The sequence below is a fragment of the Electrophorus electricus genome, chromosome 2, assembly GCF_041902795.1.
Source record: "Electrophorus electricus isolate QZ-2024a chromosome 2, ASM4190279v1, whole genome shotgun sequence".
Classification (NCBI taxonomy): domain Eukaryota; kingdom Metazoa; phylum Chordata; class Actinopteri; order Gymnotiformes; family Gymnotidae; genus Electrophorus; species Electrophorus electricus.
Window position 1 is genome coordinate 33,246,072 of NC_137498.1, and position 18,926 is coordinate 33,264,997.

Sequence of the window (18,926 nt, forward strand, 5' to 3'; positions counted from 1 at the left end):
TTCGTTTCTGTGCGCATGCGTAGCATTGAAAACATTTTCCGTGTCAATGGAACTTGATAAATGTTAAGAGTTATCATTAGCATACAAATAAGCATGGTTAGTAGCCAGTTTGCAAAATTCTTGAGATTTAACATTTACTTCTAAATTAGTTCAATATCTGAAAGGTAGGGTTGCAGACTAATAGATAAATGATTGCAGCAGATAAATGATTGCAGCTCACGTCTGTTGCATGTAGGCGATATTAAATCAATGTACACACCAGTTATGCCATCTGAACTGAATGCTAGTAAGAAATCGACGTGCTGTTCGATTGAAAAATTCTGAGTTTGGTAGTTAATAGACAATAGCCTATATAACCTTCAACGGTCGGGGAAATTAAGAGCTTGGGTATAGTACATGTCCACGCTATTTTCAGTCTCGCTGTTTGTGAAACAAGTAGGAAAACGACCAGAGACGTGTTTTCCGGTCGACGTGAGCTACATTCTACACCGAAGCAATTGTGTCAATAATCTTTTTCTCGGGCAGTCCTGGAGGGCCTAGTAACCGCTGGTCCAATCAGAGAGCTCGGATGACCTCGAGAAAAGCGGTTCAGTCCTGCGCGCGAAAAGTTGAAGTCTTATCCGTTTTCGAGGATCATCGGGCGGGTTGTTTGCTTTTGCTCGTATATTGTAACAATACTTAACTCGATACAGCTACATTTACATACGTGAAAACTACAGACTCGGATTACATTTGTGTAAAAACCTTTGGTGTTAGGTAACTGGTAATTTGGAGTCGTTAATGCGTTTTCACACCGAATAACACCCCAACAAAAGATGAGCCTGCTTCTCTCCCAGCGGGTAATGTAACACGCCAATATCTGTACTTATTTTACATTTCATTAGCTGACTATCTTGTTCGTTAGCTGGCTAGTTTGATTTTTGGTACAATAGCTAGCTAGATACAATCATTCATTAACATCTAGCTTGCTAGCTAAAATAGTTGTACGGCAATTGCCGTGCTACGAAGGCCATAAAAATCAACATTAAGCCTTGCTAGCTAGCGTTAAATCAGTTAGTTAGCTAGCTGTTTGGTCGCAGATGAGACTTAGCTAGTTAGCCAACCCAGTTAATCTAGCTAACCTATATTAAATGCCATTATATTTAGCTAGGGTTAACCTGTTTTAGTATGGATTGCACGGCTAGCTTCACGTTTGCCCTTAGAATACGACTCGGTACTTTGAATGTTAACTAGATATCGCGTTAACTATTCAACTGGTTGTTAGCTGGAGTCACTAGCCAGATAGCTGAACTTAATTTTAGCTGTCTAGTTAGCTAACCTAGCTACATAGATGGATAGCGTTAATTATGCCATGTCTACCAAATTTGCCAACTTTTAGCGTGTAACTAGTTAGCGTATCATTTACTGTTTTAACTAGGTAACTAGGTAACTCGCTAGATAACTAGTCGCGCTTCTCTATTTTGTCTTTTGGGAAAGGAGCTTTGTCCGTGCTATAGGGTGGTTAAGCCTACAGTTGATCTAAAACTCAGATGTTTGGCAATGGAGTTTTGCCGATTGTGCTTTTAAATATTGATCACAATGAGTGTTTGATGTGTATGCTCTGTACGATAAGATGAACTTTATTGATCCCTTGAGAGAAATGTACTTATTACAAGTAGCAGAATGTGAAGTGTAACATAAATAAAGAAAAAAAGAATAGGAAAAATGCAAAAATAAATGATAAAATACCTATCTTTTATGGGCTCTGCTTTCTTGACCAGTTTGTTCAGGCTGTTTAGGTCCTTCATCATGTTCCAATCCCTGCATACAGCTCGAAAGAACAGGTGTAGTTCAGAAGTGCATCTGTATTTTGTTCCCAGTCCAGTTTGTTATTGGTGTGAACACCAAGAAACTTTAGAAAAGCATAAAACCAGCATCACTTGATGTTTACAGAATTACTCACTTTATTTGTAACCAAATGTGTTTCAGCATTTGGGCCATAATCGGGGTTCAAGGTCTTTATGCCTTTAATAGGGAACCCTGATGAAGGGCCATCTACTGAAATGCATTGGTTATGAATAAAATGTGTAATTCTTCAGTCATTGAGTGTTGCTGGAGTCACTCTCTTCTACAGCCTTTGTTTTTACCAAGCACCCTGTAGGACAGTGAAGTTGCACCAGATCACTCTTTCCAAGGAATGAACCCCAACAATCTTCAGAAATTCTGTTCAGTTCATGGCTGTTTGGCAGCTGTCAGTAGAGGGGGGCTGGGAGCCTAACCTGTTGAAGAAGAGGTTAAACTCTTGTTTATCTCTTTTTAAACCCTCTCCTTGCTCCCTTCCACTACTGCTGTTATTTTCCTCATCTGTCTCCATACAGTTTTTAACTCATTCTCTCAACTGTTGTTCCACTTTGCTTTTGTATTTTAGATTCACCTCTCATCTTTTATCTTGAGGTCATTCTCAATGTGCTGAACCTTTTCCTTGCCTCTTGCCATGAAGGCATGTTTTCTATTTTAGTGTCTTGATGTCTTTGATTATCCATGGTTTGTTGAGGATGCGTCTGACCTTTTTTGAAGAGATAATCATGTCCTCACAGAAGTTGCCATACTTAGACACACAGGTGCCTAGACCATTGGTGTCAATTTCTTAGTCCTTCTAGAACACATCCCACTCTGTGGCCTCTAAGCATGCCTCAGAAGCCATTGCAGAGTTTGATGTACATACTCTATTATTCAGCCTTAAGACTTCTGAGTGTAGGTGTCAAATGCAGACATTCTCATATAAATGTATATCTATTTAAGTATACATTTTGTGTAAATGTTTAACCCCATACATCTTGAGTGCTTCGTTTTGTTTGTGCATCCTCTGCTTTAAGTTGATTTGTTTGGCTCTCATGACCTGCCACCAATGCTACCAGATAGCTACTCGGCATTCACTGGATGCACTCCTCTACGCAACATGTAGTTGACATTTCATAAGTGTGCACGTCGGCCCTTCTGTGAGCATATGGATTCTCTGCATACCCATAATCCCATAATGCTCTGCATCACGCTACAAAGACTTGTACTTTGTAGAAATGGCTTGCCACTGTGCTAGCTGTATAACTTTGATCTAATTTTCCCAAAAGGGAAAGAGCAGAAAACCTGTAAGCTTTCTTTTAGCATTGGCATAGTTATGTTATGAATTACTTTAACAGGAGAACATTACTGACAAAAATGTTTGGTGTGTACTTGCTGTTTATAGACTGTGGATCTCCCTGCTGAGGGCCCTAACACAGGAAGTGACTCAGATAGTGGTGTAGGCTCACCTATAGAGGAGGCTAGCACGAGCACAGCAACTGTCAATGATGCTCAAGGAGGTAATTCATTACATATTTATAATGTGTTATGAAATATGTACAGATGGTTCAGACATGGGGGATTAGAAACTTGGTTATTCTAATTTGAGATTGTGTGTATAGATTGTATGATGAACTACAGCTCTGTTTTTCTTGTGTTTTCCTTTTGTCTTGTCATGTTTTATGTTTTTATTAAACCTTATGGTGGGTGTGTACTTGTACATACACACTGTGTATGTACACAGGAGTCCAATTTGCCATACTGTGTGTGTGTGTGCTCATGCATAATTTAGGAGGCATTTTAAATCATAAAGCCTTATTTAAGCATTTTGTTCTCCAGATTCAGATGATGACATTGTCGTGAACCGGAAGGCACGTTCTCAGAAGGTTCTGCAGGACAGTGACAGTGACAGTGACAATGAGAAGGAGGAAGGGGCCAGGATGGCCAAGACTGTTGTCCTGTCAGAATCCAGTGGAGAGGAGACAAAGACCAGCGAGGTTGAACAAGTAGAAAAGAGTCAGTCAAAGAGGATCTCTCGCATTGCTGTGGACATTGATGAGAGTGAGCCAGAGACAGAATTGCTTCAAGGTGAAGCTAAGTATGGGAACAAAAAGAGGGAGAAGTCACAGAGACGCAAAGAGAAGGAGAAGCGTCAGGGTGCTCTGCTGAAACGACTGAAAGAAAAGGGAAGCACCAATGAAGTGAGTTGATTTGGGTTTTTTTGGGGGGGAACTCATAAAAGAAACATGAATACATGTTGTCATTGCTGTCCACCATTCACTCGCTCTGTTCACAGGAGTCCCATCTGCCAAAAACTCTCAATGATAGTGGCTGTCTGCTTGGTGATGGTGATCTGTTTGATGCTCAGCTGGAAGATAACATGTCAGATGGGAATATGGAGGAAGAAGAGTCTCTAGAAGCCATCAGAGATGCTATGAGGCAAAAGGCCAACCACAAGGTTATAGCAGGACACGTTTTTTTAGCTTTACGGGCACAAGCACTCATCTAGGACATGATTTCAACAAATATATAGGGGAATAATCTGATCGTAGAATCTGGTACAAGGTATTTCATGCATTCAGAGAATGAAGTAGGCACAGATTTGTTGGAGGCCCGTTCCTATGCCTACCAGTTTCTGGTGGAGAATCCATAGTATCTTGGAACTAATTATTTTTGTCATTGCTTGAATATCTTATTGTATGATACCAATTTGTTAAATCGAAAAATGCAAAGAAACATTTAATAATTAAGTTTGATTTACAGATAACATTCTGCAGACAAGCAGTACTGAATATAAAATGTAAATTTTTCAAAAACTATATGGATGCAAAAGGGCCACAGAAATCACTTGAATTCTGTGATTACTAATAATTCAGGCTGTCATGTTTTTCTCTCTATTTCTTGCTCATTTATATTGAAACTATAAATAGTTTAATTTCAGATTAGATGTATTTACTTTAAAACCACAGAATAATCTTGAAATGCATATAAATTGCCAAAGCTCTGTCCTGGATCATATTAGTTTAAATCGTATTAGATTGCGCTGCACATCTCGGTAGAGTTTTGCTGTGCATTGACAGTTATATTTCTCCGGAGTACAGCTCCATCTGCATGATGAGTATGAAGCGGAGGATGACAATCCCCAGCGCAAGGTATAAAGAATTTTGTTTGTTCTCCATGTGTGCGTTCATTTTTCTGCTGAGCCTGAAATATGTTTGGATTGTGATCTCAGGAGAGAAAAGCAGCGAAGGCCAGTAGGGAGGCCATGAAACAGCTCCACAGTGAGAGTCAGCGACTTGTGAGAGGTTAGTCAGTCCTGAAATCATAGCCCATTGGCATCATTCCTCTGGTCATCTGCATGCACTCTGACTGAGGAACACCATCTAAAGACCATACTTGGGGGAGTTCACTAACCTGTCCATATTTACAAAAATGTATTGAGAAGTAGTGTTATTCTTAATGAATTGTCATCCTGGACACTATTAAAGTGTTGAACTGAAAGTTCACTTCCACTTCAAGGGGCAGAATTCAATAGAAGGATGTAGTGGGAGGGTTATGTTTGTTAATTGTGATTAAATACATGTACACATGCTGATGATGCTTTTGTGGTTTCTTTTTTATATCTGCAGAGTCTTCTATAGGACTACCATACTATGTTCCCAAGCCCAAGGATATTCACCAGTTCTTCAAGAGTAGAGCCCGTCCTGTAGGATCTGCTATGGCATTGTTAAAGTATGCAAATTTAGCATAATGATTCCTTTACACCAATGTTCTGTATGCAGGGAAAGAAGTAATTGGTCGCGCTGACTGCTTTAGAAATATCAGTGGTACATTTGACTTTTTAAATTCACCTAGTCCTGTATTGCTATTGTATCTCCTCACATTCCTCAACATACTGATTCAAACTTCTGTCACTCTCCTTGCACTCAAGGTCTGCCAAATACCAGCCCTGTGTATTAGAAGCCTCTGCAGTGGCCCACAGTGAATGCAGCCTATCTAAAACACCTGTGCATAGTACAAATCCTCAGGCTGACCTGTGCCTGGAAAGACCAAACCCAGCCAGCTGTGCCCAACCAGAGGACCCTGCAAATGAATGGGAGACCCATGCTGCTATTAAAACCACAGAAGACCAGCCAGGAGTTTCATCAAAGGAAGAGCTCCAGAAGTATACAGAGGAGGAAAGCACTATTCCTGATATAGAGGTGTCAGAGATGGCTGGATCTCTAAAACAGGACCATGAGGAGCAGCATGTCCCAGTTCAGCAGTCTGAGTATGGGACAGTGCCCTTGGAACAGGTTGCATCTGCCGCAGCTGCACCAGAACCAGCAGTGGCTAAACCCAGGAAAGACAAATTGGCCAGGCTGCGTGATCTTGGTTTGGAACCACCCCCTGTAGCAAAGCTGTGTGCAGATGACGGAGCTTTTGTACAGCTGGAGTGTCCTCCGGCTAACCCTGGTGAGAGTGGTTCTGTATCTGTGCAGAAGACGATTTCTTTTATTCTGTTGCTTTCAGACATTTAGAATGCATGCTGTGTCTGTAATATCTCAGCTTTACAGGCACTGAAGGAGCGTTTCTTGAGACACATCCAGTCTGCTCCACGTTCTAGAGGAGAACATTCCTTGAATATAAGTGTGGTGAGAAAGGATACCATACCCTCTGGTAAGGAGGAGCTCCACACTGAATCCATCACAGTCACAGTCAAGGAAGAGGAGGAGCCTACTTACTCTAAGCCAGGTGCAATGAGCACATTACATGCAATATTGCAATGAAATATCTTGCTGCACTATGCTCTTTAATAGAGCTTTTCTGCTGGCTTGTATCATTGGACTGTCCCTCTTCAGGGGAGAAACTGGTTCTGCTGAAGTCTCGTCTGCAGCAAGCCATGGCTATCCGCAGGCAGGAAGAAAGAGAACGTCGTGCTGCCCTTCATCGACTTGACAATGAAGACTGCGAGGAAGAGGAAGAAGAAGAGATGACAGATTCAGAGGATGAAGAGGTACCGGTGCCAATTTCAGTCTAATTAGAAGGATCTTAATACTGGTTTTGTTTGTCTGAAAGACCTCATTGCTTATTTTACTAGCATTTTTTAACCTTACTGTGTGGTTAAAATAACTTGTTCTCTTAAGGTGCTTAGGTATCCATGCATTGTTCCTCACTATGTTGTAAGCATTTTCCAGTGAGCCAAACAAGACATGATTTAGCATTTTGTTTAGTTTTATATACATTTAATATTTTACAAGTGAGGTGTAATAATTTGGGTTCACGCAGCCTAACCCTAGCTATACTAAAGCTGTCTACTCTTATGAACACTTACAAAGCAGCTTGCATCAAGATGCTAGCTTGGGAAGAACACTGATAGATTTCATGGTGCATTTTATTTTTAGGAAGTGTCCCTCTTAGATTAACGTCTCTTTCCACTTCAAACTGACTTTGTAGGGTGTGGATGAGTTATTAGGTGATGGTGAGAATGAGGAGGGAGGTCTTGGGGAGGCAGAGGAGGATGAAGATGGAATGGAGAGAGAGGAGGTGGCTGAAGCAGACAGAGGTGAAGCAGCCAAGCAGAGTCCTTCTGGCTTTAAAAGTCTCTCTCCCACCCCAGACACTGATGGTACTCTGATGCTGTTTGCAGGCAGCTCCTGTTCCCGAACAGGGTGAGTGTCCTATGTGTGTCAGGAAGTGCTAGACAGGAAGAAAATCATATTTTTATTCTATTTAAAATGAAATTTTGTATCGTTCTTAGAGATTGTGCCAGACAAGCTGGGCAAGCTGGTCAAGAAAGTGACAGCAAAATGGGTGAGTTCACTTCACCAAGCTTCAAAGTGTACCCTTTAAAAATAATTTGGATAACAGTTGATGAGTGTTTGCTGCCTCAAAGACAAGCTTGTTTGTGTTTGTTTTCCTCCATGCCACAGAGGATGAGGATGCCATCTCCTTGACTAAGGACAACAGTCACAACAGCAGCTTTGAGCTAATTGCCGCCACGCTCCCATCCTACCAGCCGTCTAACCGGGCAGCAGGTAGAGGCATGTCAGCGGGTGTGTTCCGCTCACCCTCGCCCTGCCTCTTAAGACAAAGCTTTCTCGGTTCAGCCTCCAAGGTCAGCCATTTTTAGCTAGCTAAACTTCTTCAATTCAATGCCAGTTAAATCCAATTTTGAGATTCTTTAATCCTTGTATGGAGTTTTTCTACACGTGAGGTGCTCTGTCCTCCCATCCACTCATCTTTACTTAATCTGTTTTCTGTACCTTTTTATTTTTATCCTGTCTTTTTCTCCTGTCCTGCATTCTCCCTCCCTTCTCGCCATCTTTTCTTTGCTCTCAGAGCTCTGGTAAGCTATCTGAGCCCTCCCTCTCACTCCCTGTGGAAGACTCCCAGGACCTGTATGCTATGCCTTCCCCAGTAGAGCTTGCTCCCCTGGGTGGAGGCGACTCGCAGGGCCCCTTTTCCTTGGAGGAGGACACACAGTCTCAGCTGTTAGATGCTGATGGCTTCCTAAATGTGGGTCCACGCGGTGGCCCCAGACGCTCCCATAAGCGCCAGCTCCTGCTGGAGAGTCTGGACGAGAACGCCATGGACGCCAATATGGGCGAGCTCCTGGGGCTTTGCTCCGGGGGCTTTGGCTCAGGCCAGAGCCAGTCTGGGGCCGAGGATGAGCTGCTGGGCCTGTGCTCTGGAGGCTTTTCCACGCAGCCTGCAACAGCCAGTGGCACCCCCAGAGAGGGTAGAGCTGAGCTAGAGCCACAGAACCAGGACAGGGGCTGTCGTGGGAGCTCGGAAGGATACATGGATCAGCTGCTTGCCCTCTGTTCGGGCAAGTTCACAGGCAGCCCAGGTTCATTTTTTAAAGTTATTTAATTGCCTTGAGACCATTTTAAACTGAAGTGCTTTGGCATCCATTCAATTTTCTCTTCATCTTTTAGCTGCGTCTTCAGAGAGATCCATGCGAAGTCTTGCGTTTGAGAATGCATCTGACAGGTAATTCTAAAGTGAATACTGACCTGCCTGTGTCATCCATGGTTTAGCACTGTGAAGCTCTCTTCAGTATGGAGCATCGTTAACCGACACCATGTGGTTTCTAATAGGGACAAAAAGAAGGAGGAGGAGGAGGAGGAAGAAGAGGGAAATTGTGAATTTCGGCTGTCAGATGTAGACAGTGCCAGTGAGAAGGTAAGTGAGGTGTGTGTGTGTGTGTGTGTGTGTGTGTGTGTGTGTGTGTGTGTGTGTGTGTGTGTGTGTGAGAGAGAGTGAGTGTTTGTTTAATTACTTTTACCAAGCTGTTATGACTTCATAGGAGGATGAGGAGGACTCTGATGGAGAGAATGAGAGTGAGATAGAAGAAGAGAGAGAGGCAGTATTTGGGCAGCGTCAAGACAAAAGGAAAATGTAAGTTAAGATTTCATTCATTCATTCTGCTGTGTTGGCTAATAAAATCTCCTTTAGTCCCTACCCCCAGTAACTGATGTCTTTTTAAAGTTGGCTCTTGTCTACATTCAGGCACATCACTGAGTTTGTGGACTCTGAGGCTGAGCTGTCGGGCAGCGATGTCTGCAGCGAGGATGAGGAGGATGAGGGGGGTGATGAATATGAAGAAGAGGAACTACAGGAAGACCTTCCATCAGACGAAGAGCTGATGGACCAAGTTAATAAAATCCACATGTAAGTCTGAAACAGGGAAAGACTCGGGTCATACACTGATGTGGTTTTCTAGTACTGGTGGTAGTAAACTGCTGAATCAGAGAATTTTCAGCTAATTGCCTATGTTAAAGGAATATTCTAGTACTAAATGTCCAACCATTTTAGCATTCAGGGTTCTGACAGAAATTAGACCTGTTTCATGCTGGAGTATTTATGTAAAATAATTTGTTCATGCAGTTTAATAATATAGAAGTGGAACAAAATCCTGTCAAAATGATATCAAAATTTTACTGATGATTACAGACTTTGTTGCATGCTAGTTATTTTAGTGTCTTTTCATATCAACATAAATTTCAGCAGGACAGAATTACCACTAGGTTGTGGTCTAGAAGGGTGCAATTTATGGCACCCTAATTTTAGCATAAACATTGGTTTTAGAACTGTGACATTCTGCTATACTGGGTTTTGCTGGTTTTTAGCTGGGCTGTGTTTTTAGGAAGCAGGTCCTAGATGATGACAAGCGGAAGTTACGTTTGTATCAGGAGCATTACCTGGCTGATGGAGACCTTCACTCAGATGGGCCTGGTCGAGAGCGCCGTTTCCGCTGGAAGAATATCGGTGGGTGGGGGTGGGGGTGTGGTTCTTAGTTTTAAACCCTATTTTTGGTTCAAAGGTTGGTAATTGAACCTTTAAATGAGAACAACAATTTCAGCACATACCTGCCATGTTGGGTTGATGTTTTGTATTGTGTCTGGACCATCTTTCAGATGATGGCTTTGACTTTGGGGTTGATGCTATTGGTGAGGAGGAAGAGGAGGATGAAGAACTGGATCAGAAGGACCTGCAGAGGCAAAAGGAGAGGCTGGAGAGAGAGCAGTGGATGCGCGAACAGGTGTGTGTGTGCGTGTGCGCGCGCATGTGCGCGCGCGAGTGAGCATGAGTGATGGAGGAAAAGACCATCAAAAATGGCAAGAAACAATAATTCTCATAATGACAGCACTTATGAGCAGTCTGCTTTTTCCTATCCTATGCTCACATAGTTATGAGCTATGTTTAATCTCATGCCTTCCAAGATTGATCTTTTCCTAAAAGGGTTTTGAGTCTGAAACAGTGTCATGTCCCTACTGTAGTCTGAAGCTCAGGCTAAAAGCAAAGACATAGAAGAGGATGAGGAGAAAATTGGAGAGGAGGACAGCCAGTTCATGAAGCTAGCCAAGAAACTAACTGCCAAGACGCTCCAGAAGAGAGGTGAATAGGACAGCAATTTATTTGTGTATGTGTGTCTCTTTTTAAGTATTCCTCAAGCATCTGACCGTGTCTGTGTGTGTATAGAGACCTCATCCGTGCCAGTGCAAGAAAAGGCAGCCCCTAACCTCAATCCCTTTCAGAAACCATGTCAACCTGTAGTAAGTATCTGTCATCTGTCTTAACTCCAATTAGTTCATTCATACCTTTCTTGGTTATTGCTGAGAAATAATTAACTAACATTCCTGTTTGGTTAATGTATTCACTTTGGCTTTTCCTAAAGTGTTCATAAGTACTTTACCAAATGCATTATATGGCTCAGAGCAGAAGTCTGATGACTCTCTTTGGGTGTAGATTCAAACTGATTTCATCCCAGGTTAGAGAACGAAATATGCAGTGAGCCAATGCCGCTGCTATCCTGTTAATTTTATCTTTGTTTATTAGGATTGTTTATCATCTTGAGTTCCTTAGTGCATTTGGATGGTAGTACTTAAAACCTCTGTTGTACACAAACACATGTTTAATATAGGCATGACAACACAATATGGATGATCACACTACTATTAAACATTTTCAATATCATGTGGTCATTCTCATAGCAATCCATAGGCCACATGTTTGAGATTTTGTATTTAGTTGACTATTACAAATCAATATTCTGTGAAATTATCTAACTAAATATTGAGCATTTATTATTAAAGTCTTCTAATTGTATGTCTATTAAACTTGAGTAACCTTTATTAGCCAACTAACTTTGTTAAATATATCCCTAAATGTCATTTTTGGTAATATTTTCATGTCTACTTGGCTGGACATAGTAGAGGGATGCTGTCATTTTAAACCATCTGCCCCCGCCCCATAGAAAATATTTTGAATGCTCCTTCACTGATCGAATTTCGATACTATTTTCAAATAGCGGCTAAAATAAACAGGAATTGCAGCTAAAATAAATGGGACAAAATGCGGAAAAGCCACTTCCTTAAAAACTGGCCATTTATAGTGAATATTAAAACTTCCTAAATTATGTTATAGTTAACATAATGTTATATTTACATTAATGTTATAGTTAATGTTATAGTTACATTAATGTGTTTTTTGCTACTAGGTCCTCTTGTCAGTTTCTCTCCCTCTTCATTTTGTGTATTTATACTTTTCTCAAACTTTGCATCTGCCCTCCAGGCAAAAAGAGGATCTTTGCTCAGTCAGCCGCAAGCAATGTTGCAGAAGCTGGCCAACATTTCAGAGGGCAACCCTCTCGCCCCGCGGAACTCAAGAGGATTCCTCTTCCAGACACTGTCTCCAGAGAAGGAGCCACCTGTGTCCTCTGGCCCCAGGAAGCAGGTACATTACCATAGAGCATGTGATCTTGAAACTATTCACACAACAAAGTCACACATAGTGAGGTGGGTTGGATTAATAGTGTAATTAAAGATGATGAGATTAATTTGAAGTTCTCTTGAGCCACTAGGTGGAGATAGTCTTTCATTGCATGGTTAAGAAGCTGTACCTATATTATTATTATTATTATTATTATTATTACTACTACTACTATTACTATTATTATTATTATTATTATTATTATTATGACAAGCTATTTGTAATCCTTTCTTGTATTTTTGGTCCCAAATGATAATACATGTGAGGCATCCTATGAAGCAAGAAATAATTGTAAATTGGTGCTTGTCAGTTATCTCAAAGAAAAGGATTGTCAGATTCACTGTAATTAGTACAAACATCTGTCAGGCTGTAAGCTGAAACCTTTTAATTTAAACATGGTAATTGATATAATAAATATTTTCAAGTTTTCCTAATATCTTTTCATGTCATCGCTTAATTTGAGGCATGTAACCTACAGATGTCAGTCACCAGGGTGTCAATATCATGTATAACAAGAAATGATTTCATTTGTCTTACTATCTACCCCAGCATCAGTGTGTAATGTGCTTTTTCTTTTTGATAAAGCCTCTTTAGTATTGGTAATTTATTCTAATGAGCAATTCCAAACTTTCGTAGACGAGAGGGAAGAGAGGTTAATTTCACCATTGCTCATAAAGCTTTATGACTTATAATTTTGTTCAGTTATCACCGATATTTAAAAAAAAAAAAAGTTTTAAAAATTGAGGAACCCTATAGCAAACTTGTGGGTGAAGTCATTTTTGATTATTGAATGAAATGTGTATGCATATGTAAAAAAAAAAAAAAAAAAAAAAGTGTGTGTGTGTGGACCTACATTTTCCCTTACCTTTCTTTCTACTTGAATTTTACAGTTCAAGAAAAGAGGTCAGACAGAGTCTTTGGCCTCTGTCGCCAAGCGACCGTGTCTAGAGAATTCCCTGAAGTTCCCTGGACCTCCAAGAAGCATCTTCAGTTATCTGGAGAACTGAACCATTGCCAACTCTTCTGATATCACTGACCTTGCAAACCTGCACTCATGTTGACTCAGCCCATTTAAATCTGGCAGTTCATTTATGCTTTGTTTTTGCTTGTTGTTTGCATGTGTCTGTTTTAGATGTTTATCATGTAAATATTACAATTTTTATTGATTGTAACTTTTTATAGAATTGTAAATTAAAAGTGTATTTTAAATTTGATTTTGGTTTTGAGAAGGTTTTTATATTAATTAGGCTAAATGGTGTGATTATAACTAGGTCCTGCTCTCACCAAAACTAGATGCAAATGCAGTAATAACTGCTACAAAGCCCTTGATAAACGCAGTTTGCAGCAATCATAAGCATAATCAAAAATGTTCTATTTTCTCAGTTTTTTGTTTCTCAGCCTCATACTCTCCCCATATTATGAATTAGCTGAGTGGTGCTGTGGGATTACACTGAGCAGGTGAGCACTTGGAACAGTCTTCCCAAAGTTTATAGTCCCTTAAGATTTAGATGCTGTTCTTGTATTGTTGCAACTTGGGGCAAAGCTGAGTTAATTGAAAACTAACCAAATGGAAGCCTAAGTATGTAGCTGTCCTGGTGTAGACACCCTAATGGTGCCTTTTATCCTGGGCTAATTAAATGGTGGCATCTAATGAGGTGGTCCACTAGTCCTTGGCTATAAAAGCCAGGGGCTCTTGTTAATGAGGGTTGAGTTGTGCAGTTTTTAAATGGACCAACCTTGCCCCAGGCCCTCTGTGGACCTTTCCTTTTTAGCTGTGATTTTCTTAAGAATACTAAATTTGTAGTTACGATTGTCTAATCTAGTGAGAACTTCATTTTCTATAAGATGCCACTATAAGCAGTGAGGGAAAGCATTCTCACAAGTGACTGTCAGTGTTTAACTCAAAAGATGAATTCTGTTGTGGTTGCCAGGTTCCTTCTGGGGTCAAAAGCTATTGGGCCACAGGTTGAGTGTGCAGTAACTGCTACGCCAGATCACAATGCTGGGTGCTGACAGCAGCGCCATGGCTCTGTCCCTACAGGCTCTCACTGCCTGATCTGCAGTGTGTGGAGACGTCTGAACTGAGGCTAATGGGTCATTACCACAGGCTGCTTGCCACCAAACCAGTCCTTTTTATGGCAACCAGTTTTTCCTTCCCCTTTAGTTTTAAATTATGTAACCTACTAGTTAGTCTAATGTAATAGTCGTTGCACATAACTTTTGAGCTTTGGGTTTGGTTTTAACTGGTAAAGAACATTACATACTTAAAATAATCTCTTGGTTTTTTTCATCATTACTAACTTGCTTGTTTGGTTGATGTAGATGATTCCTCATGATGGGACCGCAGGCTAAGTCTTTGTTTGATGTATTTTTCATGTGTTAAGGCTACTGTTGAGCGGCGGAATGAGACAAGGGGGACCAGAGACAGCCTGAAGCTGCCGCACTTGAATGGGGATGTTGTTGGACAGAATGGAGGGGAGGAGGGAGGATTTCACTTCTGCCGCTAGCCATTGCTTGCCATGGGATGGGGAGGCAGTTGTACTTACAGAGTCTGTCTGATGTGCAAACACCAAAACACATACGCTTGCATCCAACAAACAGGCCAACCCTAATGATCCGTTGTCATTTTGAGGAAAAAAAATGTATATAAGAAAAGCAGTTCCAAACTGAGGAGATAACATTGAAATAGTCATAAAAGTCTAAAATTCTTATTGATACTGGAAATATATATGGTCTCACGTTCTACTTAGTAGCACTGGTACCACTTAAATTTCATTTTCTGTAAAATGTCCCCAGTCTCCAGTTAGGTGATCCCCTGCCCAGTTTAGGAAGTGAGTCATGCAGCACTAGCGGTCGTCCTTTCACACGAATGGGAGGGAGAGCCGACAGGGAAGGTAGGAGACAACATCGCTGGTGAAGGTCGGCTAAAGGAGAGGAAAACAGGGAGGGTGTCGTATCTTGTTCGTTCGCGAAAACGTTCATAGCCCACGGTAAGACAAGGCCCTCTATTTACTGATTCACAAATATTTGTGCCAGTCATTCTTTCATGCCACGATTAGATCGAGTATTAATGTTTGTCGCCGACGTGCGCCGCATTTTCAGTCGAGGAAGAGGAGCCCGGAGATGTGGTGAGACTACAACACTGCTCTTACGTAACATACAATATACTTCTGGTGGAATTACACCTGCTTTTTGACGTCCGTTTCATTATATTTCAAAACCAGCCTTTAGCACAGAGCTGCGGTAGGAAAAATAACATGGCAGTGGTACAATAGCGTACGGCAGTCTGGTCATATCCGCAGGTCAAAATATCCGCTCTACTGGTACCTATTTTGCGTTCGCTATAGTTATACATAACATTCAGCGTGGTCTCGCCTTTCTGGGTAGTCTGCAGTTAGGCTGCATATTTAACCTTAATATAGCGAAGAAAAATTTTGACAATACTAGGCCATGTGAGCTGTGAGAGTAAACCTACGAAAACGTTTCTCGTACTTGACTGGCGTGGCTTGAAGGTTTTAGAGCCTGCCACATCTACCGGGGATGATCTACCTTTATGAGCGCTACCCGAGGCGCGCGTCTCAGTGGCAATTCTTCAACGCCTGCCGTGTGGAATGATTGACAGTACCCCGAAGTTATTAGTTAAGCTATATCTGCCGCGACAGGACATTTGAATATTTTATTTGCTGGAAATGGAGAACATTGTGGAACTGTGGTATTAAATATTGCATGTATTATTCCGAAAGTAACATCTTTAAGGATCAGATTTTTGCCAATGGGTTTGATAATCTATATCCTTAGCAATATTCACTGAAAACTGGTCTTTCATAGTTCCTTTCCTTCAGCTTCTTATGAATTTGGAAATACTAATTGTAAATTATAATTTTGTTCTCTTTAAGATTTTTTTCCTCCCTTCTTTCTTAAAGGCCAGCTACATCTCAGGCAAAACAAAGAAATGCTAAAACAGGATCAATCTGTAAACCCTACATTTGGAGGGCTGAATCCCGGCGCTCCACCTTCAGCACTACATATCCTCAACAATGGCCCAAGGAAGTGTGACAAGGATGGCAACTTCAACTTTCTCGGTCAAGATGATGGTGCACTGATAGGAGATGAGAACCGCAACCAAGTGCGCCCTCGAGCTCTGGGGCTTTTGGGTCGTGCTCTGCCACCTTCTGCTAACCACTATGGGCCTGGACCCCTCTCTCCCCTGTCTCGCATCCCCTCCTGGAGCCCACTGGAGCCTCTGCCTGAGATTGAAAGTGGGGAGGACACTGGAGGCAGGGTCCCTCCTGATGGAGCAGAAGAAGGCAAGATAGATGAAGATATGATGAGAGCAAGTGATGAGGAGAATGAGCAGACCACAGAGGAGCTTGTGAAGGGCAAAGATCAGCCTGATGAGGAGGAAGAAGAGGCACTAGGCTGGGATGACAGCGATGAAGAGTTTGAGTTCAGCTACAAGTCTGGAAGCTCTTCCCCTTTCAGCATCAGGAATGGGGACATGGCTGGACCAGACGCCGTCTTAGCCTGTGTCTTTGTGGGAGGCCCAAACAGCAAAAACAGGGACATGCAGATGACTCAAGAGGGGAAGCAAAACCAGAGTGAGAACAAGGCAGACGTGCACCACAGCCTGGCAGTGGATACGTCCTCAGACTCGGACAGCGACCCTTGCTCTGAACTGCCTGACCTCATGAAAGCAGTGTGGACACTGCAGGATCATGAGCGCTTCAAGGCCCAGGAGATGAAGAAGCACCACATCCAGCTGACCATGTACCGGCGACTGGCGCTGATCCGCTGGGTGCGCACACTGCAGGGCCGTGTTCAAGAGCAGCAGAACCGGCTGCAGTCCAGCTTCGACATCATCCTTACCCACAGGAAGGAGTTGCTTCGGATGGGCACAACTGCAGCCACACCTGCAGCCAGCCAATAACAGGGATGTGGAGATTCACTGGACCAGGGGATGACCAGAGTGAAAACAAATCACTAATAGCAGACTTGCCACATGCTGTCATGGCTCCTCTGATTATTTCTTTGACCAAATGATCTCCTGGCTCCCTTAACTGTTACTTCAGTGTATCTGTGTGGGCACAGAACTGTATTTTTGTTTTGTTTGCTTAGGTTTTTTTGTTAACCAGATTTCTAAGTGCAGAGTTGTACATGCATGGTTGTTGTTTCCTGAGTCTTTTCTTACTGTGCGTGCTCATCTGAATATCCAGAATGAATATCTTTGCCATATACCGTGACATTTATCTTATGAAATAAAAAATAAATAAAGTTATGGAAAATTTCTCAAATATCTTCAAAATTATTGGGAGTTTTATCTTTTTTTTGTTTATGAATGAATAAATAATATTTTACAGTTTTATGTGTCATCCCTGTCCTTTCATAAATACTAATATGGATGACATCTGTAATTAATCTTTTTTTTTTAAATAAAATGTTTTGTTTATTATAAAACTAATCAGAATAAAACTAAGCAAACAAAATACCTCCTGACTTTCCCTTAAGATTACAACTTCACCATTAGAACAAAATAGTTGTCACTTGATCTTTCCTACAATGGTCTATTTATTAGCGGATCCACGGTGTTCCAGATTATTTCTTATCACATGCTGAGGAACGAGCATTGGATAAAAGTTCGATGCAAACTGTGTAAATTTAAATTGCACGGGCGGAATATTTTATTTCATATGTGTGGGTTTCACAGATACCAGTGGTTGTAGCTAAATCCACAGTCGAAGCATGGCTGCAGGGCACGACTCATACTATTCTATGTCCCTTGGGGGAATTTGACAGCGTGCGCCTTGAGGCACCTGGTCCAATCCGTCCCGGTAAACAGTCGCAGACTCTAAATCATATCCAGTAGCCAAACCCCCTGGCAAATTGGGGATAATCCGCGGATCGGTCGCCGAATTTGGGGACCAAGTACGTATGTTCAGCTCTTATCTTCCTTTTTGTTTAACTTAAAAACGAAACATTGAAAATGCATTACACAGTTCATAGATTTATTAATGTATTTGCCTTGTTTTTGGCTAATTGAAAACATGCAAATTTAATGTATCATATGTTTGTTTAACAGGGGACAAATAGATGGTTTATGTGTGTTTGATTTGTCATTAGTAATTATTTATATATATTAGTGCACCAATAATCAAAGATTTATAGGCTATACAACATCACAATCCCAAAATCTGGTAGACCACGTTTTAGTGGATGGCAGAAGACGTGTCATCAGAAAACGACACTGCTTGAGAGACGCAATGGGACTTAAGGCAAAGTGAGAAGGGCCCCGCTGAGCGCGAATAACGACTCCGGCGAGAGAGTCCCAACGCCGGAGGACGCGTGTGCATTTGCCTCGCTGCTTCACGTCGCAACGGTGTCTCGCTCCTGAAGCATGCTAATTTAGTTGCTAATTTAGTTGTTTGAAAAAAACTGAAGTGGAAAAATATACTGTGGAGTTGTTTTTTTTTTTTTTTTTTGCGAAATCATTACCATCGCGGAGGCGCGGCTACGTGAGCACAGATGTGACACCCAGAAGTCAAGTGTTGTGGCTGTGAATATGACCTACTATTCAGAATACACACCATCACCTGTTCTTTACAGTATGGATAAATCCCACTTCACATCTGATACTATTCTTGATCTCGCTTTTTTCTTTCTTTCTTTGTATAAACTAGTGTAAGCAAGAACACTGGCCAACCACATGCTATAAAGAACCTGTTTATTTCTCATTTGTGTATTAGTGTAAATGCTTTTATAGCACCAATCACGATTAAATCCTATAAATTCTCACAGTTTGCAATGCAAATTAATAGAGTGGCGCTATGTCCTACATGTCTCTCTATAAAGGTCAT

General features: G+C 41.5%; 2 protein-coding genes across 6 annotated transcripts; both read left to right on the top strand.

Annotated features, from left to right (window-relative positions):
* The first annotated feature begins 45 nt into the window (after window positions 1–45).
* Window positions 46–13,289, top strand: clspn (claspin). 3 transcript variants are annotated; one of them, XM_035528958.2, is made up of 24 exons: window positions 46–96; window positions 3,224–3,338; window positions 3,658–4,019; window positions 4,115–4,276; window positions 4,920–4,970; window positions 5,051–5,123; window positions 5,448–5,550; window positions 5,750–6,273; window positions 6,367–6,552; window positions 6,660–6,814; window positions 7,255–7,469; window positions 7,559–7,611; window positions 7,731–7,915; window positions 8,140–8,650; window positions 8,739–8,793; window positions 8,901–8,985; window positions 9,110–9,201; window positions 9,313–9,474; window positions 9,950–10,071; window positions 10,221–10,345; window positions 10,584–10,701; window positions 10,786–10,859; window positions 11,878–12,039; window positions 12,966–13,289. In XM_035528958.2, the coding sequence occupies exons 1-24, from the start codon at window positions 61–63 to the stop codon at window positions 13,080–13,082; spliced, it is 3,843 nt and encodes a 1,280-aa protein (XP_035384851.2). In that variant the 5' UTR covers window positions 46–60; the 3' UTR covers window positions 13,083–13,289. The 3 variants fall into 3 exon arrangements, with proteins under 3 accessions (XP_035384851.2, XP_035384852.2, XP_081555867.1); XM_035528959.2 differs by lacking the exon at window positions 46–96 and adding an exon at window positions 270–839; XM_081699741.1 differs by lacking the exon at window positions 46–96 and adding an exon at window positions 851–2,272.
* Window positions 13,290–14,927: 1,638 nt separating this feature from the next.
* Window positions 14,928–17,366, top strand: c19h1orf216 (chromosome 19 C1orf216 homolog). 3 transcript variants are annotated; one of them, XM_027022206.3, is made up of 2 exons: window positions 14,928–15,065; window positions 15,999–17,366. In XM_027022206.3, exon 2 carries the CDS (start codon window positions 16,028–16,030, stop codon window positions 17,000–17,002), a length of 975 nt encoding a protein of 324 aa, XP_026878007.2. In that variant the 5' UTR covers window positions 14,928–15,065; window positions 15,999–16,027; the 3' UTR covers window positions 17,003–17,366. The 3 variants fall into 3 exon arrangements, with proteins under 3 accessions (XP_026878007.2, XP_026878008.2, XP_035385180.1); XM_027022207.3 differs by having other exon boundaries at window positions 14,938–15,065; window positions 15,972–17,366; XM_035529287.2 differs by lacking the exon at window positions 14,928–15,065 and adding an exon at window positions 15,072–15,203.
* Window positions 17,367–18,926: the final 1,560 nt, after the last annotated feature.